This window comes from Ranitomeya imitator, chromosome 1 (assembly GCF_032444005.1).
Source record: "Ranitomeya imitator isolate aRanImi1 chromosome 1, aRanImi1.pri, whole genome shotgun sequence".
NCBI classification, from domain to species: domain Eukaryota; kingdom Metazoa; phylum Chordata; class Amphibia; order Anura; family Dendrobatidae; genus Ranitomeya; species Ranitomeya imitator.
The window spans coordinates 329,877,669-329,898,272 of NC_091282.1; the positions used below are offsets into that span (position 1 = coordinate 329,877,669).

General features: G+C 41.3%; 1 protein-coding gene across 1 annotated transcript in view; it reads right to left on the reverse strand.

The window, feature by feature from the left end:
- Positions 1-20,604, reverse strand: part of MYO18B (myosin XVIIIB) — a 1,113,366-nt gene that overhangs the window by 815,439 nt on the left and 277,323 nt on the right. The window contains exon 14 of the mRNA XM_069750613.1: positions 3,265-3,355. Within this exon, the coding sequence (XP_069606714.1) occupies positions 3,265-3,355 (91 nt within the window). The remainder of the gene's footprint in view (positions 1-3,264; positions 3,356-20,604) is intronic.

Sequence of the window (20,604 nt, forward strand, 5' to 3'; positions counted from 1 at the left end):
AGTCGACGTAGTATACAACAAAACCGCCACAGCCACATAGTATATTGCACAGCTACGTAGTATATAGCACAGAGCACGTAGTATATTGGACAGTCATGTTGTATATTGCACAGTCACGTTGTATATTGCCCAGCAACATAGTATAGAGCATAGAGATGTAGTATATAACAGAGCCCACGCAGTATGTAACACAGCCCACATAGTATATAGCAATGTGGGCACTATATGCGTGGTTAAAAAAGACTTAAAATCTACTATATAATTGTCTAAGGGTCACTTCCATCAGTCCTTCTGTTGTGGATATTCATTGATCGCGGCCTCTGTCTGTCATGGAAATCCAAGTCGCTGATTGGTCGTGGCAAAACAGCCACGACCAATCAGCGATGGGCACAGTCCGGCGACAAAATGGCCGCTCCTTACTCCCCGCAGTCAGTGCCCGCTCCATACTCCCCTCCAGTCAGCGCTCACACAGGGTTAATGGCAGCATTAACGGACTGTGCTATGCCGCGGTGTAACGCACTCCATTAACTCTGCTATTAACTCTGTGTGACCAACTTTTTACTATTGATGCTGCCTATGCAGCATCAATAGTAAAAAGATCTAATGTTAAAAATAATATAAAAATTAAAAAATCATTATATACTCACCGTCCGTTGGCCCCTCAGATCCAGAACAAGCCTTTCCCGCTCCTCGCGACACTCCGGTGACCGCTCCATGCATTGGGATCTCACAAGACCGCAAAGCACTCTTCAGACCGGAGCGCGCGAGGAGCGTCGGTAACTGCTTCGATCCGGGGGGGCAACGAAAGTTGAGTATATAACTATTTTTTTATTGTAATTCTTTTTTTAAACAGGGATATGATGCCCACATTGCTATATACTACATGGGCTGTGCAATATACTACATGGGCTGTGCAATATACTACGTGGGCTGTGCAATATACTACATGGCCTGTGCAATATACTACATAGGCTGGGCAATATACTACGTGGGCTGTGCAATATATTACGTGGACTGTGCAATATACTACGTTGGCTGTGCAATATATTATGTGGGCTGTGCAATATACTACGTGGCTGTGCAATATACTACGTGGGCTGGGCAATATATTATGTGGGCTGTGCAATATACTACGTGGCTGTGCAATATACTACGTGGGCTGGGCAATATACTATGTGGGTTGTGCAATATACTACATGGGCTGGGCAATATACTACATGGGCTGTGCAATATACTACGTTGGCTGGGTAATATACTACGTGAGCTGGCCAATATACTACGTGAGCTGTGCAATAAACTACGTGGGCTGTGCAATATACTACATGGGCTATGCAATATACTACGTGGGCTGGGCAATATACTACGTGGGCTGTGCAATATACTACGTGGCTGTGCTATACACTATGTGGGCTGTGTTTTACACTACGAGAGCTGTGTTATACACTACGTGGGCTGTGTAATACACTATGTGGCCTGTGTTATACACTACGTGGCCTGTGTTATATACTGCGTGCGTGGGCAGTTATATACTACGTGGCTGTGTTATATGCTATGTGGGCTGTTATACACTCCAAGGGCTGTGCTATATACTACGTGGCTGTGCTATTTACTACGTGGGCTGTGCTATATACTACGTGGCTGTGCTATATACTCTGTGGGCTGTTATATACTACGTGGCTGTGCTATATACTCCGCTAGCTATGCTATATACTCCGTGGGCTGTGCTATATACTACATGGCTGTGCAATATACTACGTGGCTGTGCAATATACTACGTGGACTGTTATATACTACATGGCTGTGCTATATACTACGTGGCCAGCCGCAAACAATCAGCGACAGGTGCAGTCCGGCCGCGAATTGGCGTGGGATTTGAACAACGCTTCGCTAATTGGTCGCGTCTGGCCGAATCCTGTGTATTCAATGTATTCAAAAATCTTCATAAATAAACTACATTCTAGAATACCTGATGCATTAGATTCAGGCTACCATCTAGTAAAAAATAAACATATACTCACCTTCAAGGGTTGGTATGAGCGCAGGACCTGTGATGACGTCGCGGTCACATTACCGTGACATCATGGCAGGTCATTCTCGCATAGCATCCTTGGCACCGGAACCTGCCGCTTGCACTGCCGAGGACAGCGCGGGACCTCGGAGGGTGAGAATAACCTTTTTTTTAATTATTATTATTTTTAACATTAGATCGTTTTATACAGCATCAATAGTAAAAAGTTGGTCACACAGGGTTAATAGCAGCGTTAATGGAGTGCGTTACACCGCAGTCCATTAACACTGGCATTATCCCTGTGTGAACGCTCAGTGCTGACTGCAAGGCAGTAAAGCAGAGGCCATTTTGCTGCCAGTCTCTGGCCATCGCTGATTGGTCGTGGCAATGGTCGTGGGCGTTTTGCCACGACCAATCAGTGACTTGGATTTGCATGACAGACAGAGGCCGCGACCAATGAATATCTGTGACAGACAGAAGGACAGACAGAAGTGACCCTTAGACAATTATATAGTAGATTAAACTATCATCTATGAAAAATTAAACCAAGTAAAACAAGACCGCATCTTGTAAATTATAGATTGTGAGGAAACTAAATCTTAGATAAGAAGATAGACAATGTACTTTAATAACTGCCGTTGGGAACATTCACAAGGCTACAAATATTTTAGTTGAATCAAACAAGGTAAAACAAAATCTAAGTCATTCTGATAAACCTATCAGCATTCAATGTGTAATAATGTTCCAAGAATTTGTAAGTATTCCCGAAATAAGAATTAAAATAAAATCATATTATAATGACACCTTACAGATTTAAAGCTATGGATATGACATTTACTGTAAAACTAAATGAATGGATTCAAGTGGAAAAAAAACAGTGGCTCAAACGAATCAAATTTCCCTGAAGTCCAAAATTTTACTACTTTTTCTTAGGATAAGCTTTAAAAGGGTTGTGTTAGATTGGAAAATAAGGTTTGTTCAAGTCCACGAGGCTGATCTGCAATTCTAGCCACAGCCCATAGAGAAGGTAAATGCTACTTTGAACGGGTTTAGGGCTTTCTTTCATCACAGACAATTCCTTTAATTAAAATAATGAAAGGAAATAATAGGCCTGTAAAGATAAACATGTCACTCTTTTAAATGATTCTTACATTGATGTAACTTGGAACATCACATAAATATCTGCTTTTCAATGAAAAAAAAGCATTGTTGTATTTTAGGCAGAATAAAACTCAGTAAATAAATGCCCCATATACCTGTTAATGAGCGAGACAATAACTGCAAAGAGTTCTTCATATAGTCCTGCAGCCATTCCTTCAACACATTCCACGCCACTCATTTTTGTCCCTAGTAGAAAAAAAATACATATTTAGTATTAGCTTATGAATATGATATGTCACAGAAAGTGATGTCCGATAACAATGTCATGCAATAATTCTTTGACCACTCCTACTTAGTGGGCCATGGCATCACAGTCTGTGCATATTGTGACCTGGGCCACCAGAAAGTTTTTGACGTCTCCGTGGATACACTTAACATCCACCACATTCCCGAGGACTGTCACTTGTGGGAGTTTGCCCTTACCAGATTCACCGAACTCTTTCACTTGCACCCCATTTCACGACCAGGATGAGAAATAGATTTACTGGCAGAGTAGGCGAAGTAGAAGCCGGGTTGGCCTATGCAGCACTACATTGGATCCAAGGTCAGATGACAAATAGCTGATATATGACACCTCCAACAAATAATCTTATGAGCTGTATCCGTTGAACTGACCCTTCTTGAGACCTAGAGCGCCACTCAAAAGTGATCTTGGGCCACTTATTTTGGATATCTCTGACTGGTGAACTCAAACTCCATTAACAACTCAGGTAGTTCTCTGTTGTGAATTCCGCTCTTGGGCTCCCTCCGGTGGTTTTAAGTGGAATGGCTGCTCCTTGGATTTAGCAGTCTGCAGCTGCTTCCACTGATTGTCTTTCTGCTCGGCTATTTATGCCTGGCTCTTTCCTTCAGCCAGTGCCACTTGTCAATGGTTCCTGGTTGGATTCACATCTCTGCTTGGATTTCCCTGATATCCTGACCAGTTCAGCAAAGATAAGTCCTTGCTTGCTCTTTTCTGTCCACATGTAGTGGACTTAATTGTTCTGTACATTCTATGGTTTTTTTTGTCCAGCTTGTCAGTATGGATTTATTCAGTTAAGCTGGTAGCTCTGGGAAGCAGATTTACCCTCCACACCTTTAGTCAGGTGTGGAGATTTTTGTAAACTCTGTGTGGATTTTTCTAGTTTTTTAATACTGACCGCACAGTATTCTGTCCTGTTCTATCTATCTAGCTAGACTGGCCTCCTTTGCTACATCCTGGTTTCATTCTACGTATGTCATTTCCCTCTCCACTCACAGTCATTATTTGTGGGGGGCTGTCTATCCTTTGGGGATTTTCTCTGAGGCAAGATAGCTTTCCTGTTTCTATCTTTAGGGGTAGTTAGTTCTCCGGCTGTGACGAGGTGTGTAGGGAGTGACAGGAACATCCCACGGCTACTGCTAGTGTTGTGTTAAGCTTAGGAACTGCGGTCAGTACAGGTACCACCTCCTTCAGAGCTCGTCCCATGTTGCTCCTAAACCACCAGTTCATAACAGTACAAGTGGCCAAAAATGAATTAAATGCATCTCAAAAGAAGGAAAAAAAAAATTCTGAGCCATTTTTTTTTCTGCTCTCTGTTTTGTCTTTTTTTTCCTCTTAATCTCTGGGTGGTTCAGGATTTTGGCGCTGGCATGGATGTTCAGGGTTTGTTTTCTCGTGTGGATCAACTTGCTGCAAGAGTACAGAGTATCCAAGATTATGTTGTCCAGACTCCGGCTTTAGAGCCTAAAATTCCTACTCCTGATTTGTTTTTTGGGGACAGATCCAAGTTTTTGAACTTTAAAAATAACTGCAAATTGTTTTTTGCTTTGAAACCCCGTTCCTCTGGTAATCCCATTCAGCAGGTTAAAATTGTCATCTCTCTGCTGCGTGGTGACCCTCAGGTCTGGGCATTCTCCCTTGAATCAGGGGATCCGGCATTGCTGAATGTAGACGCATTTTTTCAAGCGCTTGGATTATTGTATGATGAACCTAATTCTGTGGATCATGCAGAAAAAACCCTGTGTCATGGTCAGGAAGCGGCAGAATTATACTGCCAAAAATTTAGAAAATGGTCTGTGCTCACTAAATGGAATGAGGATACTCTGGCTGCAATTTTCAGAAAAGGTCTTTCTGAAGCCCTTAAAGATGTTATGGTGGGCTTCCCTACGCCTGCTGGTTTGAGCGAATCTATGTCTCTAACCATTCAGATTGATCGGCGTCTGCGTGAGCGCAAAGCTGTGCACCATATGGCAGTGTCCTCTGAGCAGAATCCTGAGCCTATGCAATGTGATAGGATTTTGACTAGAGCAGAACGGCAGGAATTCAGACGTCAGAATAGGCTGTGTTTTTACTGTGGTGATTCTGCTCATGTTATTTCTGATTGCCCTAAGCGTACTAAGAGGGTCGCTAGGTCTGTTACCATCAGTACTGTACAGCCTAAATTTCTCTTATCTGTGACCCTGATTTGCTCATTATCGTCCTTTTTTGTCATGGCATTTGTGGATTCAGGCGCTGCCCTGAACTTAATGGACTTGGAATTCGCCAGGCGCTGTGGTTTTTCCTTGCAGCCTTTGCAGAGCCCTATTCCTTTGAGGGGCATTGATGCTACACCATTGGCCAAGGATAAACCTCAGTACTGAACGCAGCTGACCATGTACATGGCTCCAGCACATCAGGAAGATTGCCTTTTTCTGGTGTTGCATAACCTGCATGATGTTGTTGTACTGGGTTTTCCATGGTTACAGGAACATAATCCGGTGCTGGATTGGAAAACTATGTCTGTGACTAGTTGGGGTTGTCAAGGGGTACATAGTGACGTTCCTTTGATATCAATTTCCTCTTCCCCCTCTTCTGAGGTCCCTGAGTTTTTGTCGGATTTCCAGGATGTATTTGATGAGCCAAGTCCAGTTCCCTTCCTCCACATAGGGTCTGTGATTGTGCTATTAACTTGATTCCTGGCTGCAAGTTCCCTAAGGGCCAACTTTTCAATCTGTCTGTGCCAGAGCATGCCGCCATGCGGAGTTATGTTAAGGAGTCTTTGGAGAAGGGGCATATTCAGCCGTCTTCGTCACCATTGGGAGCGGGTTTCTTTTTTGTTGCTAAGAAGGATGGCCCCTTGAGACCCTGTATAGATTATCGTCTTCTTAATAAGATCACGGTCAAATTCCAATACCCCTTGCCTTTGCTTTCTGATTTGTTTGCTCGGATTAAGGGGGCTAGTTGGTTTACTAAGATTGACCTTCGAGGGGCATATAATCTTGTTCGTATCAAACAGGGTGACGAATGGAAAACTGCATTTAATACGCCCGAAGGCCATTTTGAATATCTTGTGATGCCTTTCGGGCTTTCTAATGCTCCTTCTGTATTTCAGTCCTTCATGCATGATATTTTACCTGTCATATCATCATAATTTTTTCTTTACTTTTGAAAACCCCTCATTTCTATCTCCAACCCTAACACAGCCTTAGCCCAAACACATCTCTAACCCTAATCCCAACCCTAACCCTAACCACAACCCTATCACCAACCCTAACCCTAACACAACCCTAACCCCAACCCTAACATAACCACAACCACAACCCAAGCCCTAACCCAAACGGCAGCCCTAACCCCAACCCTAACTGAAAACTGCAAAGAATGTAAAAATTACAATTTTTTTATTTTATTATTTTTATCTAACTAAGTGGGTGGCAATGGGGGTTTGATTTACTCTTTTTTTTTTAATTTTGATCACTGTGATCAGGGTCTATCACAGTGATCAAAATGAACCAAAGGGAAAATTATCCTATTGTTGCAGGGTATCGGCCATCAGATCTCGGAGGGCGGACTACACATGTGCCCACCATTTTGTTCCAGGAAGATGACCTGGAGAGGCGGGGACGAAGGAGGAGCGTCCGGGGATGGCAGAGGTACCAGGGTGGTCTTGGGTGACCCCATTTCTCTCTCTTCTGGTATGCTAGATCATATGAGAGGAGAGAAATAAATTGAAAATCTGGCTTTTTATTGTGTGTGTTCAACGTTTTTCTGTGAATAATGGCGATCACGTGACAGGGCATCATAAAAACTGTCCCTGATCATGTTCTCCAGGGTCGCAGCTATCCCCAGTAGCTGAGATCACTGAGATTTTCCAATGCTGGGGGGTCGCTATACCCTTATTTCTTGGCGCTGTTAAAAAGTGACGCTGAGGAAAAAGTACTCTTAACTGCTGCCATTAAAAGGCGTATCAGCGGTCAATAAGGGGTTAACACAAAGCAAACACTGTGCATCACCAAAAGACCGTATTATGTTTTGGGGCATAATGCAGATGGAACTTGGGTTTTAGTCCAAGGTGCAGGCAATTACGAACAATTCCAAATATCTGTCAATCTTGCAACAAACCATCTGGCCTCTGTTAAAAAGATGAAGAAACAGTTCACTTTTTCACTTTTTAGCATCACAACAACCCTATGCATCTCCAAATTAACAAAACATTGGCTTCACCAACAGAAGTTCAAAGTTTTGCAATGGCCACTGCCCAAACCTGAATCCAATTGAAAATCTGTGAGTTGACCTGAAGAGAGCTGTACAAAGGAAATGCCCTGACAGATGTGGAGCGTTACTGCAAGGTAGAGTGGGCAACATTTCTAATTCTTGATGTGCCATGCTGATAGACTCCTACCCGTAAAGACTGAATACTGTCATGGATTCAAAGGGTATTAGTTTAAAGATGTCCATATTTATGCCGCCATATAATCTTTGTTCTTTAATTTTCTTTTTCTAACCGATAAGATTTCCGTTTATTTTTTAATTAAATTTTGCAAATTACCGGTGACATTTCAGATGAAAAAAGTTTTAAAAATATTCTTCTTGGTATGATTTTTTTACAACACAAAAACCTGGCATTTTAACAGGAGCATGTAGATTTTTTTTATATCCCCTGTACCTATAAAATGATTTACTTTCTCTGCTGAGACATACAGTGAGCTGACTCAGACTGCGTTAGGAGGGTTGAGAGTTCTGTCATTTTTAATGGTTTAGATTTGTTATGGTGTCTGCAACATTGTTTTAGATGTTAAAAAGAAGGGAGTGAAGGAAATCTGATACCACGGAAAATGTCTCTGTGATTGTAATGCTAATGCTTAGTCCACTAAACAGACACAGATTCCAAAAATGTAATTATCATATCTGGCCTCACTTTCACTTCTTGGCTATAAGCTGACAAATGATTTGTCCTCTGTAATATAATGAAATAGCTAATGTCCACCATACGCATGAGATGTCCACCAATGTCCACCATACGCATTAGATGACTGTTGGACTAACTCATGTGGAATGACATTTTTCTCATATCTTTGAGGCACTTGCTGGGCTGAAAGCTCCTGTGCTGTCTAAAATGTCCTCAGTTGGACACCACCACAATAAACATTAGAGAAGTGGTGCACAGCTCCAGTCCTCAAGGGCCACCAACAGTGCATGTTTTAAGGATTTCCTTAGTATTGAACATGTGATAATTTAAATACCTGCACAGGAGATGATTCCAATGTCTTGTGCAATGCTAAGGAAATTGTGAAAACATGCACTGTTGGTGGCCCTTGAGGACTGGAGTTGTGCATCATTGCATTAGAGTGTTGGCCGAACTCATCAATATCAGTGGTTTAACCAACATTAGTATAAAATGTATTGAAGGGAATTTGTTATTAGGTTTTGCTACCTTATGTGAGAGCAGCATGATGTGGGAAAAGAGACCATGATTCCAGAGATGTGTCACTTAGTTTACTGGATGCAGCAGTTTAGCAGTTTTAGATTGTTTTAGCACTTGGAGCTTATTATTGCTGGTACACTGCAATGTGTGCATGCTAGTCCGACACGCCCCCTCCTGTGATAGGCAGCTCACTGTCTATGGACATTGTGTATATAGAGCCTGATGCGGGCGAGGGAAGCTTACTTAGTTTGGCTGTATTTCTAAATCTAAAAGCTCTGATTGCGTCACACCTGCTGCACCCAGAAAACTAAGTGATACATCTTTCGATTCAACTTCTCTCCGACTAGATCAGGCTGTTCTCAGATGATGTAGCAAAAACCTTCTGACATATTCCATTTAATGTTTGGCAAAGTCTTCTTGAAGGTAATCTGTTAAACTTAGCAAAGTAAAACTGTAGGTCAAAATGAGTTTCATTATTGCAAAGAAAAACAGCAGAAGATAGAGAATAGTCAAATTAAATGGTCTTTATCAGATGCCAATTTCTTTGCTCGCACATCAGAAATCCTGGCAGAGAATTGTCTGTACACCTGGGCTGGTTGCTAGGAAACACATTCAGACTATTCTGGTTTCTCTGCTTGGCAGATATCTGAATAATAAGACTGCTGATTATTAGGCCTCAAATACCAAAGGGTCCAGGCCAGGCATTCCCATGCAAATAGTTAATCTCCTTGGAGAATGTGTCAGAAGTTCTAGCAAAGAATTGTAGTTAGGACATTATAAAAAACTATCCCAAGAGTTACGGTATAATAGCGCTATAACTGGGTAAAATTTAGATTTAGCCAGCCTACATTACCCAAATTCAATTGAAAACTTCAATTTCTGGAAATATGTACATCTTATCAATGAGCTGCCTATTGCTTTCTTATGAAAGCTCATAATTAGAGATGAGAGAATATTTCAATGTTTGGTTCGGATTACGATCAGCGATTTTGCAATATTCAGATTTATTTGTCGAATATTCGCCGAACGGCATTGAAGTCAATGGGAGGCAAAAACAAAAGCATACACAACACCTTCAAACATTCCCAAAAGCTGCCAAAACACATCAAATTAGGGGCAGACACCAGGAAAGTGGCCTTAGTTCACACACAATACAAATTTTACAATGGTATGGCAGCAATCAGCCATGCATGAGGTATCAGAGTCTGGGTCAGCATTTGCAGCTTTGAATTGAACATAAAATTAAGACAAGGTGGATAAGGCATTGGTGTAAGGCCTGCTGTGCTCGGAGACCTGATACTACATGCAATAGCTCAACCTGTTTTAGTACTCAGCCACACTCAGGTGGCACAAATATCAGTTTCGTAGACTACTATTGCCAGAAAAATATAAGGATAGTAACACGGGTAGTTGACTCAAAGAGGGTGGATGCCTGCCGGTCTCGGAGGCCTACTGCTGCAGGCAACACACATGAAGAACACCCAACCAGGAGTCTACACATTTCCAAATATTAGAGGCAGACACCAACAAAGTGGCATCAATTGCATAGAGTAGAACTATTATAATGGGGACCGACACCTCTTTCACTACAGCCAACCCAGCAGATGGAGACCCATTCAAGAGTCTTCAAATTTAAAAATAAACTAGGGCCTGACACCACCAAAGTGCCATTAATTTCATGAGAGTAGAAATGGTATGATGGGTAGCGACATCTCTGGCACTACAGCCAGCCCAGACTATGGAGACACAATCAGGAGTCTTCAAATTTCAAAAAATTAGGACCTGACACTAGGGTTGAGCAAAATGGATCGGACAGTTTCAAAAATCGCCGACTTTTGGCAAAGTCGGGTTTCATGAAACCCGACCCGATCCTAGTGTGGGATCGGCCATGAGGTCGGCGATTTTCGTGCCAAAGTCGCATTTCATATGACGCTTTCAGCGCCATTTCTCATACAATGAAGGTGGACGCAGAGTGTGGGCAGCGTGATGACATAGGTCTCAGTCCCCACCATCTTAGAGAAGGGCATTACAGTGATTGGCTTACTTTCTGCGGCGTCACAGGGGCTATAAAGGGGCATGCACGCTGACCGCCATCTTACTTCTGCCGATCTTAGCATAGGGAGAGGTTGCTGTAGCTTCATCAGAAGAAGGGATATAGTTAGGGAGGGAAGATTAACCCCGAAACTGCTTGTGCTGTAGCGATTTCCACTGTCCAACACCACCATTTCTTTGCAGGGACAGTGGAGTTTTTTTTCTGCATCAGCACTATAGCTTATTAGGCTGCCTTATAAGGCACCCTGATAGCTGCATTGCTGTTTGCATGCCGCTGTGCAAACCAACTGCTTTTTTAAAAGCAAAAATCCTGTTGCTCCTTTCTGCCCAGTTCTCTTGTTTCTTTGTCCACACTTTTGTGTGCAGCAGTCCTTTTTATTGCTGCCATACTTGTCCTTTGATCATTGTAGGGAGATTGAAATGGTACTACAGCCCTTGTATTTTTTTATATATCTGCCAGCCACGTTGTGCCACTTACATTGTGTAGTGTAATACATAGGGCCTGTTTTGTGCTGCAGTCTCCCCCCAAAAAAGGGAGATTTAAATTGACAACAAGTTTCTACACATCAGTTCTGTTTGTCGTATATCTGCCAGCCACGTTCTGCCACTTACATTGTGTAGTGTAATACACAGGGCCTGTTTTTTGCTGCAGACTCCCTCCCAAAAAAGGGAGATTTAAATTGACAACAAGTTTCTATACGTCAGTTCTGTTTGTCGTATATCTGCCAGCCACGTTCTGCCACTTACATTGTGTAGTGTAATACACAGGGCCTGTTTTTTCCTGCAGTCTCCCCCACAAAAAAGGGAGATTTTAAATTGACAACAAGTTTCTATATGTCAGTTCTGTTTGTCGTATATCTGTCAGCCACGTTGTGCCAATTACATTGTGTAGTGTAATACACTGGGCCTATTTTTTGCTGCAGTCTCCACCCCAAAAAAGGGAGATTTAAATTGACAACAAGTTTCTATAAGTCAGTTCTGTTTGTTGTATATCTGCAGGCCACATTCTGCCACTTACATTGTGTAGTGTAATACATAGGGCCTGTTTTTTGCTGCAGTCTCCCCCAAAAAAGGGAGATTTAAATTGTTAACAAGTTTCTATACGTCAGTTGTGTTTGTCGTATATCTGCCAGCCACGTTCTGCCACTTACATTGTGTAGTGTAATACACAGGGCCTGTTTTTTGCTGCAGTCTCCCCCCCAAAAAAGGGAGATTTAAATTGCCAACAAGTTTCTATACGTCAGTTCTGTTTGTCGTATATCTGCCAGCCATGTTCTGCCACTTACATTGTGTAGTGCAATACACAGGGCCTGTTTTTGCTGCAGTCTCCCCCCCAAAAAAAGGGAGATTTAAATTGACAACAAGTTTCTATACGTCAGTTCTGTTTGTTGTATATCTGCCAGCCACGTTCTGCCACTTACATTGTGTAGTGTAATACACAGGGCCTGTTTTTGCTGCAGTCTCCCCCCCCAAAAAAGGGAGATTTAAATTGACAACAAGTTTCTATACGTCAGTTCTGTTTGTTGTATATCTGCCAGCCACGTTCTGCCACTTACATTGTGTAGTGTAATACACAGGGCCTGTTTTTTGCTGCAGTCTCCCCCCCAAAAAAGGGAGATTTAAATTGACAACAAGTTTATCTACACCTTCTACCTTGTTTAACAGTACCATATAGCGGTTGTTATTTTGGTTAGATTTTCCCAAAAAATGAGGAAGTCTGGTGGAAGAGACCGTGGGTGGTCGTTGCCAGCTGGTACTGATGGTGGTGGTGGAGCATCTAGTGTTAGTGAGAAAAGCAAAATAGCACCTAAGGCTGGAGGTGTTGAGCCAGCGTCATAGTCTGGCTCCACAAGGCCTCGAAGGCTCCCTTATCTGGGAGTAGGAAAACGGCTTTTAAAGCCGGAGCAGCAGGAAAAAGTTTTGGCTTTCCTTGCTGACTCAGCCTCTAGCTCCTTCGCCTCCTCTTCAGAAAGTTCGAAATATAAAAGCACTGAGTCGTCAGTGGATGCTCCCGGTCAGGAACAAGTCGCTTCCTTGTGTCCTGCACCCAAAGCAAAAGTGAAGGATGCGGCAGGCGACATCACAGTTTACTCCATGGAGCTCTTTACACATACCGTGCCAGGGTTAGAAAGGGAACTAGTTAACAGGCCATTACAAGATGAATAGGACATGGAGTGCACAGATGCACAGCCATAGCTAGATTATAATGCTGTTCCATTGACACAGATCACTACATTGCCCTCGCAGTGTACTGAGCCAGAATCTGACCCTGATGAGACTATGATGCCCCGTCCCGAACGCTATAGCACCTTATATGGTGACACAGAAGAAGGTGCAAATGACATTGAAGAGGAAGTGATAGATGACCCAGTTGCTGACCCAGATTGGCAGCCATTGGGGGAACAGGGTGCCGCTGGCAGTAGCTCGGAAGCGAAGGAGGATGATCCGCAGCAGGCTTCTACATCGCAACAGCTTTCATCTGGCAGGCCCGCACCTGGCCAAAAACGTTTGACAAAACCAAAAACACTTTTAGGACAGCATGGCCATCCGGTGAAAGGAGAACAGCGTACAATGCCTGAAAAGGTATTTGATAGTAGGAAGAGTGCAGTGTGGGAATTTTTTAACCAAGATCCGAATGATCAGCGCAAAGTTATCTGTAAGAAATGCTCAAAGATCTTTAGCAGAGGGAAGAATGTCCAAAATATAAATACAACGTGCATGCGTAGACATTTAACCAGCATGCACTTGCAAGCCTGGACAAACTACCAAACGTCTCATATCATTGGTGCACCCGCTCAGAATGAAGGTAGTCAGCAACGCTACATTTCTTCCCTCACTGTAAGCCCACCGGTTAGGACACCACCAACAGCAAATGTGGAGGTATCGTCGCAAGGCCTAAGCAGTCAGGGAATCACAAGGTTCTTGGTAGGAAACGCTGTAGGTAGGCCAACATCAAGAATACCATCACCAACCCTCTCTCAATCTGCCATGTCCACCACCACCCCTGCTAGTTCCACCATCTGCAGCTCTCCAGTCCAGCTCACCCTACAAAAGACTCTCGTTAGGAAAAGGAAGTACTCATCCTCTCATCCACATACACAGGGTTTGAACGCCCACATTGCTAGACTAATCTCGTTAGAGATGATGCCCTACCTGTTGGTTGAAAGCGAAGCTTTCAAAGCCCTGATGGCCTACGCAGTACCACGCTATGACCTACCCAGTTGACACTTTTTTGTGAGAAAAGCCATCCCAGCCCTCCACCAGCATGTCAAAGACCGCATTGTCCATGCACTCAGGCAATCAGTCAGTAGAAAGGTGCACCTCACAACAGATACATGGACCAGTAGGCATGGCCAGGGACATTACGTGTCCATCACGGCGCACTGGGTTAATGTGGTGGATGCAGGGTCCACAGGGGACAGCCATAGTGGGACAGTTCTGCCTAGCCCACGGTCTAGGAAACAGTTGACAGTAGGCGTTCGACACCCCTACTCAAATGTCGGGCTCTTACATGAGGTCCAATGTAAAAAAATGTTACGGCACTCACATGGGGCAACTGATGGTTGTTGCGGTCCGCTGGTCTGCATATCATCGCAGTGGGATTGCCAGAGTAACACATGTTAATTACAATAATTTAATTACTACAGTTGAAACCATAAGTTTACATACACTATACAAAAAGACACATATGCATGTTTTTCTCAATATCTGACATGAAATCAGAATAAACCTGTCCCATTTTGGATCAAATAGGATTACCATAATTATTAATATTTGCCAAATGCCAGAATAATGAGAGAATGAGAATGTTTTAAGGCAGTTATTTTTACTTACTGCAAAGTCAAAAGTTTACATACATTTCATTAGTATTTGGTACCATTGCCCTTAAACTGAATGACTTGGGTCTAACATTTGGGATATCCTTCCACAAGCTTCTCGCAATAGTTGTTTGAAATTTGAGCTTATTCTTTCTGACAAAACTGGTGTAACTGATCCAGGATCTTAGGTTGCCTTGCTCGCACCTGCCTTTTCAACTTTGCCCATAAATTTTCAACAGGATTGAGATCATGGCTTTGTGATGGCCACTCCAAAACATTGACTTTCTTATCCTTAAACCACTTTGTTACCATTTTGGCAGTATGCTTTGGGTCATTGTCCATTTGGAAGAACCATTTCCAATCAAGCTTTAACTTCCTGGCTGATGTCTTGAGATGTTTCTTCAGTATTGCCACTGAATCTTCTTTTCTCACAATGTCATCTGTTTTGTAAAGTGTGCCAGTCCCTCCTGCATCAAAACAACCCCACAACATGATGCTACTACTCCTGTGTTTCACAGTTGGGATGGTGTTCTTAGGCTTCCAAGCTTCCAAGCTTCTCCCTTTTTCCTCCAAATGTAACGATGGTGATTATGCCCAAAATGTTCAATTCTGGTTTCATCAGACCACAGGACATCTCTTCAAAAATTAAGGTATTTGTTCCTGTGGGCATTTGCAAACATTAATCTGTTTTTTATGTTTCTTTTGGAGCAAGTAAAGGCTTAGTAATCTTAGTGTATGCAAAATTTTGACTTTGCAGTAAGCAATAAAATGCCTTAAAATGTTCTCTCGCTCTCTCATTATTCTGGCATTTGGCAAATATTAATAGGAATATTTGCCATCCACTCGAGCAGATGCTCTTTCTGGGCCTCATCAACAAGGCGTACCACTGTGGGGATGCCAAAGAAAGGTAATGGAGTAGCCCATCCAGTAACAGAAGTTGTCATTTGTGTTTGCAAAGGACGTGACGTTGTTGGTTCACTGGTGCATTACTACGTACCCCTCTTACACCTTGAACACCAAAATTAATCCCCCTAGCACCACAACCTCACTTTTTCCCAGTCATATTGCTCAGATTTTGTGGTAAGAGCATAGTATTAGTATTTTTTACTCTGCACCAGGTCTGCAAACAGCTGAATTTCAGCAGCACTAAATGACAAGATGAAATATGGTGTGCTGAATCACAATAGTCAAAGAAGAAAAGATTTTTTGTGTGGATGAGGCCTATATAACAAAGAAGATATGCCCCAAACAATTATGAAAATGAGTTCTCCCCTACTGTATCATGTTAATAACGAAAGAAATTTTATCTTGTGTGTGTGAGTGAGGCCTGCCGTATAACACAGACAATATGCTGAAAACAATTTTTAAAATCTATATCTCCCCTACTGTATCACATTAGTAACAGTATTAAGCATTTTTTAGTGTGGAAGAGGCCTGTATAACCTAGAAGATATGATCCAAACAATTTCAAACTCTATTCTAGCCTGCTGTATTATGATTGTCACAGAAAAAAAACAATTTCAAACTGTAATCTAACCTGCTGTATCACACTTGTCACAGAAAAATATATTTTTTTTACTGTGCAACAGCTCTGCACACAGAAAAATTTCACTGCCACTAAATGACAACTGCAAAAAAAAATTATTGGGAAACAGCTCAAATCACATAATAAAGTCACTGCCACTAAATCACAAGTTAAGATATGGCATGCTGAATCCCGTTAACAACTGCAAAAATATTTTCTCTTACTGTAAAATAGCTCTGCAAAAAGCTTAATTCCACCGCCACTAAATGACAAGGTAAGATATGGCGTGCTGAATCACATTAGCAACTGCCAAAAATATTTTTTTTTTACTGTTCAACAGGTAAAATCACAAAACAATTTCACCACCTCTAAATGACAAGGTTCGGTATAGTATAACTCGCATCCTGACCATTTCACCCCTTAGGTGCAGTGGGTAATAGTAATATTTAGGCAGGAAAAGAGAGGTCTCTGTGTCGTGAACATGGAACGCTGATGGGTTACTATAGTAGTCGGGGGATAACAATCTGTCATCAATAGATAGCTAGTTCTTTGGCTGAAACAGCTGTCTTTTTCAACTCTTCTAAACACAGAAGCACTCACTCTGCCAAGCGTTTCTCTGTTATCTATCTTGCCAAGAATGAAATGATCGGCAATCAAAAATCAGATCCATATCTTTCTTTACAAAATCTATTGTGGAGAGACTGGAGATCCCCATACACATTAGATGGTTGTACAAACCCATCGATATAGGACGATTCAGCCAATGTTAGTCTAATGTGTATGGGGGCCTTTAGTATAACAATCAGGCCTTTCCAGAGGAGGATCCTAATAGGATGCATGTCAGCATTAAACTAACAAGCATAAAATGCTTCAATACAGAGTTATTGCATTCCTATTAAACTGGATGAGTGATCAGAGGTTTTGAGCATAGCTAAAAGTAAAAAAAAAAATAATTAATAAAATATTTAAATCTCTATTTTCCCCAATACAAAATATTTTACACAAAAGAAAAAAACATACATGCTTAGAATTGCTGCGTCCATAATTACCCAAAAATAAAATACTGTATATTATTTTATTCCCATTGTGAATGCAATACAAAACTCTTAAAAAAAAAAGTCCATAATTATTTTTTTTTTCTTTCACCTCCTAATCACAGAGGGCACAAAAAGCAATTAAAAAGTAATATATCCCAAAATAGTGTCAATGAAAATGTCAATGTAAACTCTCTCAAAAAAGCCCTCATATGGTCTCTCAGAATTTGGCAACACAAAAAAAATATTTTTTTCTAAGAAAAAGTGTTCTTTTTACATAAAAGTAGTATGCTCTTTCCTTCTGGCATCCCCAGGCCTAACAAATCAAATGCTGTGCTGGAGACGCCAGAAGGAAAGAAATTTTCAGACCTCCTATCTAGCTGCCAGGTACCACTGAGTCGAAGTCCTAAGAATCGATCTGCTCATCTCTTCTTTTTACATGTCTGTTTAGTGCCCTTAGGGGACTTGAACCTGTGATCAATATTGTAGTATACTGTAAAGGTGTAGTCCTTACTCAAACTGCCCTGACAACCTCCTCTACCTCTGTGCATCTAATCAGTGAGTAACAGCAAAATTTAGAGAGCTAAACAATGCACTAACTCTGATTGCTACTGTCAGTGTTAGTATGATGTACTTGTGTGAGTGATTTTTTTAAGGAATAAATCAGCATCAAATCTCTTCTGGCAGAAATGCAAGGAAAAAAGTGAGTTTATTCATTGATTAGCTGCAGTTACAAAATGTCCCTAGCTCACACATCTGATTAACCTGCCTTCTGCTTGTAAGAGGATGGAACAGGCAACTGATTGCAAGCAATCTAAAGTATTAATCACAAAAATCAGTCAGAATTCAAGATGAAGCTAAATCTCAAAGGTATGCATCTGGAATCTGCGCTCATGAGTCAGCAGATAAAGTATATGTTAGCCAGGAGAGTTTTATAATTCTATTATCGTCCTAGATGTGACATCTCTTTACCCTGCCTCCTGCTTGCGATTGATAGATTTATACATGTCAGCCAATGGCAAGTGAGAGCACTGTGATGCAGAATCTCATAGCAAACACTGCAGACTATGCACTATAAATTATTTGTTGGCAATTTTAAGTAGCACATAACACACTGGCTTTCTGCACACTTTAGCTCTGGAAAGTCAGATAAATTATGCAAAATATAGACTGCAGGGCTGCAATGGAGATCCTCAGAATTGTATTGGGATAACATATTAGTAGGGAAGAAGGAGCCAAATGGCATACACAGGAACCGATATATGCAGGAGCTTCTACATTATTGTTCAACAATAGTCTATGCTGCACTATATAGCTTAGAAATCCTGGATTGCTTGTTCAAGTAATCATATTTACTAAACATTTCCACTACCACATTGATATAGCCACCGTTCAATAATGATTAGATTATTTTATTTACAGAGGATGATAGTTAATAACCACATAAATATATTAACACAAATAAATATACCAAATGTTTAGAACCTCTCAAATCTCTAGAGAACTAGGCCTAATGAGAAAGAAAGGTACATCTGATGGTGCAGTTTCTCTGCAGGATAGATGACTGCAGATAAAGGTTAAGACAGTGTAAATTAGCTAGATCCCAAAGGAAACACTGATCACATTCAATCTTTATAGCACAAGAGAAATAGCTTTACATAAGAGGCAAGTATTTGACTATAAAGGCTTTGTGTTCTACACATGTTTATGATGCTTTTAAAAGTGCATTTTACACCCAGTGCCCAATTTAACACTTGGCGTAAATGCTTTTAAAGCTTATAAGCTTAGTATGTTTAGATAACATTTTTATTTGCAAAAACGACTAGTACGGTACTTGCTGACAATTGACCTTCTATAGTCTCTGCACTTATTATCGGTGCAATAAACTAATGCTGCAAGATTGCATCACTAGATCCACTAATGAAAAAGTGAAAAAAGCTACTGCGAGAAAGAATGATAAAAAATCATAGCTTAAAGAGGTTGTCCAGAAAAAATATGCCATTCCATATGCTAATGAGCACACAAAAAACACCTTTTGGACGCCATCATTTTCTGTTATAAATACATTGAAAACTTTCCATTTAGCTTCATATTTAAATGGAGTCTGTCAGCTTCAAATCACATTTTAAATTAACCATATGGTTTAATTAAATAAAGAAAAAACTGGCATGGGGTCCCCCCCATTTTTGACAACCAGCCAAGATAAAGCAGTCAGCTGGCGGCTGGTATTCTTAGACTGGGAAGGGGTCATGGATATTGGCCCTCCTCAGCCTAAAAATAGCATCCCACAACGGCCCCAGGAAAGGTGCACCTGTTAGATGTGCCAATTTTGGTGCTTTGCCTGACTCTTGCCATTTACCCTGGTGTGGAGGCAGGTGGGGTAATATATGTGGGGTTGATGTCAGCTTTGTAATATCAGCTGACATCATGCCCCAGATTAGTAATGGAGAGGCATCCATTAGACACCCCCATTACTAATCCCATAGTCAAATGTAATAAAAACACAGACACAGAGAAAGGTCCTTTATTTGAAATAAAAACACAGACTCCTTTATTTGAAATAAACACTTCCACCCTCCTTTACCCATTTATTAATGTAAAATTGAAAATAATAAAACACCTTATTTCTCACCTGTCCACCGATAAACCATTTGTCCCACAAAAATACCCAACTCTGCTTCATCTGGATTGCATGGCTGAGTGCTGGCATTATGTGACCGCTCACCATGAATCATTTCGTATAAATGAGTTTGTGCTTGTATTTCAAATAAAGGACTTTTCTCCGTGTCTGTGTTTTTGTTACATTTGACTATGGGGTTACTAATGGGTGTGTCTTATAGATGTCTCTCTATTGCTAACCTGTGAGCTTGATGTCAGCTGGCATTACAAAGCTGACATCAAACCTACAAATGTTACCTCACTTGCTGTTATTTCTAGGCTGAGGAGGACCAATATCCATGGCCCCTTCTCAGTCTGAGAATACAAGCTTTCAGCTGTCTGCTTTAGCTTGGCTGGTTGTCAAAATTTAGGGATATGGTTCTGTTTTACTTTTCTTTTTTTTACAGGAGACCATGGCTTCAGTGGAATGAGCATTAGGTGAGTATAACTGTGTTTGTTATTTAAAAAAAGTAAAAGTGTGTTTTTTATTTCAAATAGAAGATTTTATTTAATATTTACTATATTTAGGCTGGGGGGCAATATCCGTGGCCGCTTACCAGCCTGAGAATATCAGCCCCTAGTTGTCTGCTTTAGCTTGGCTGGTTGTCAAAAATGGTTGGGCCCAACTCAATTTTTTTTAATTATTTATATAAATAATTAAAAAATGGAGTGGGGACCCCTCTATTCTTGATAAGCCACTTTGCTA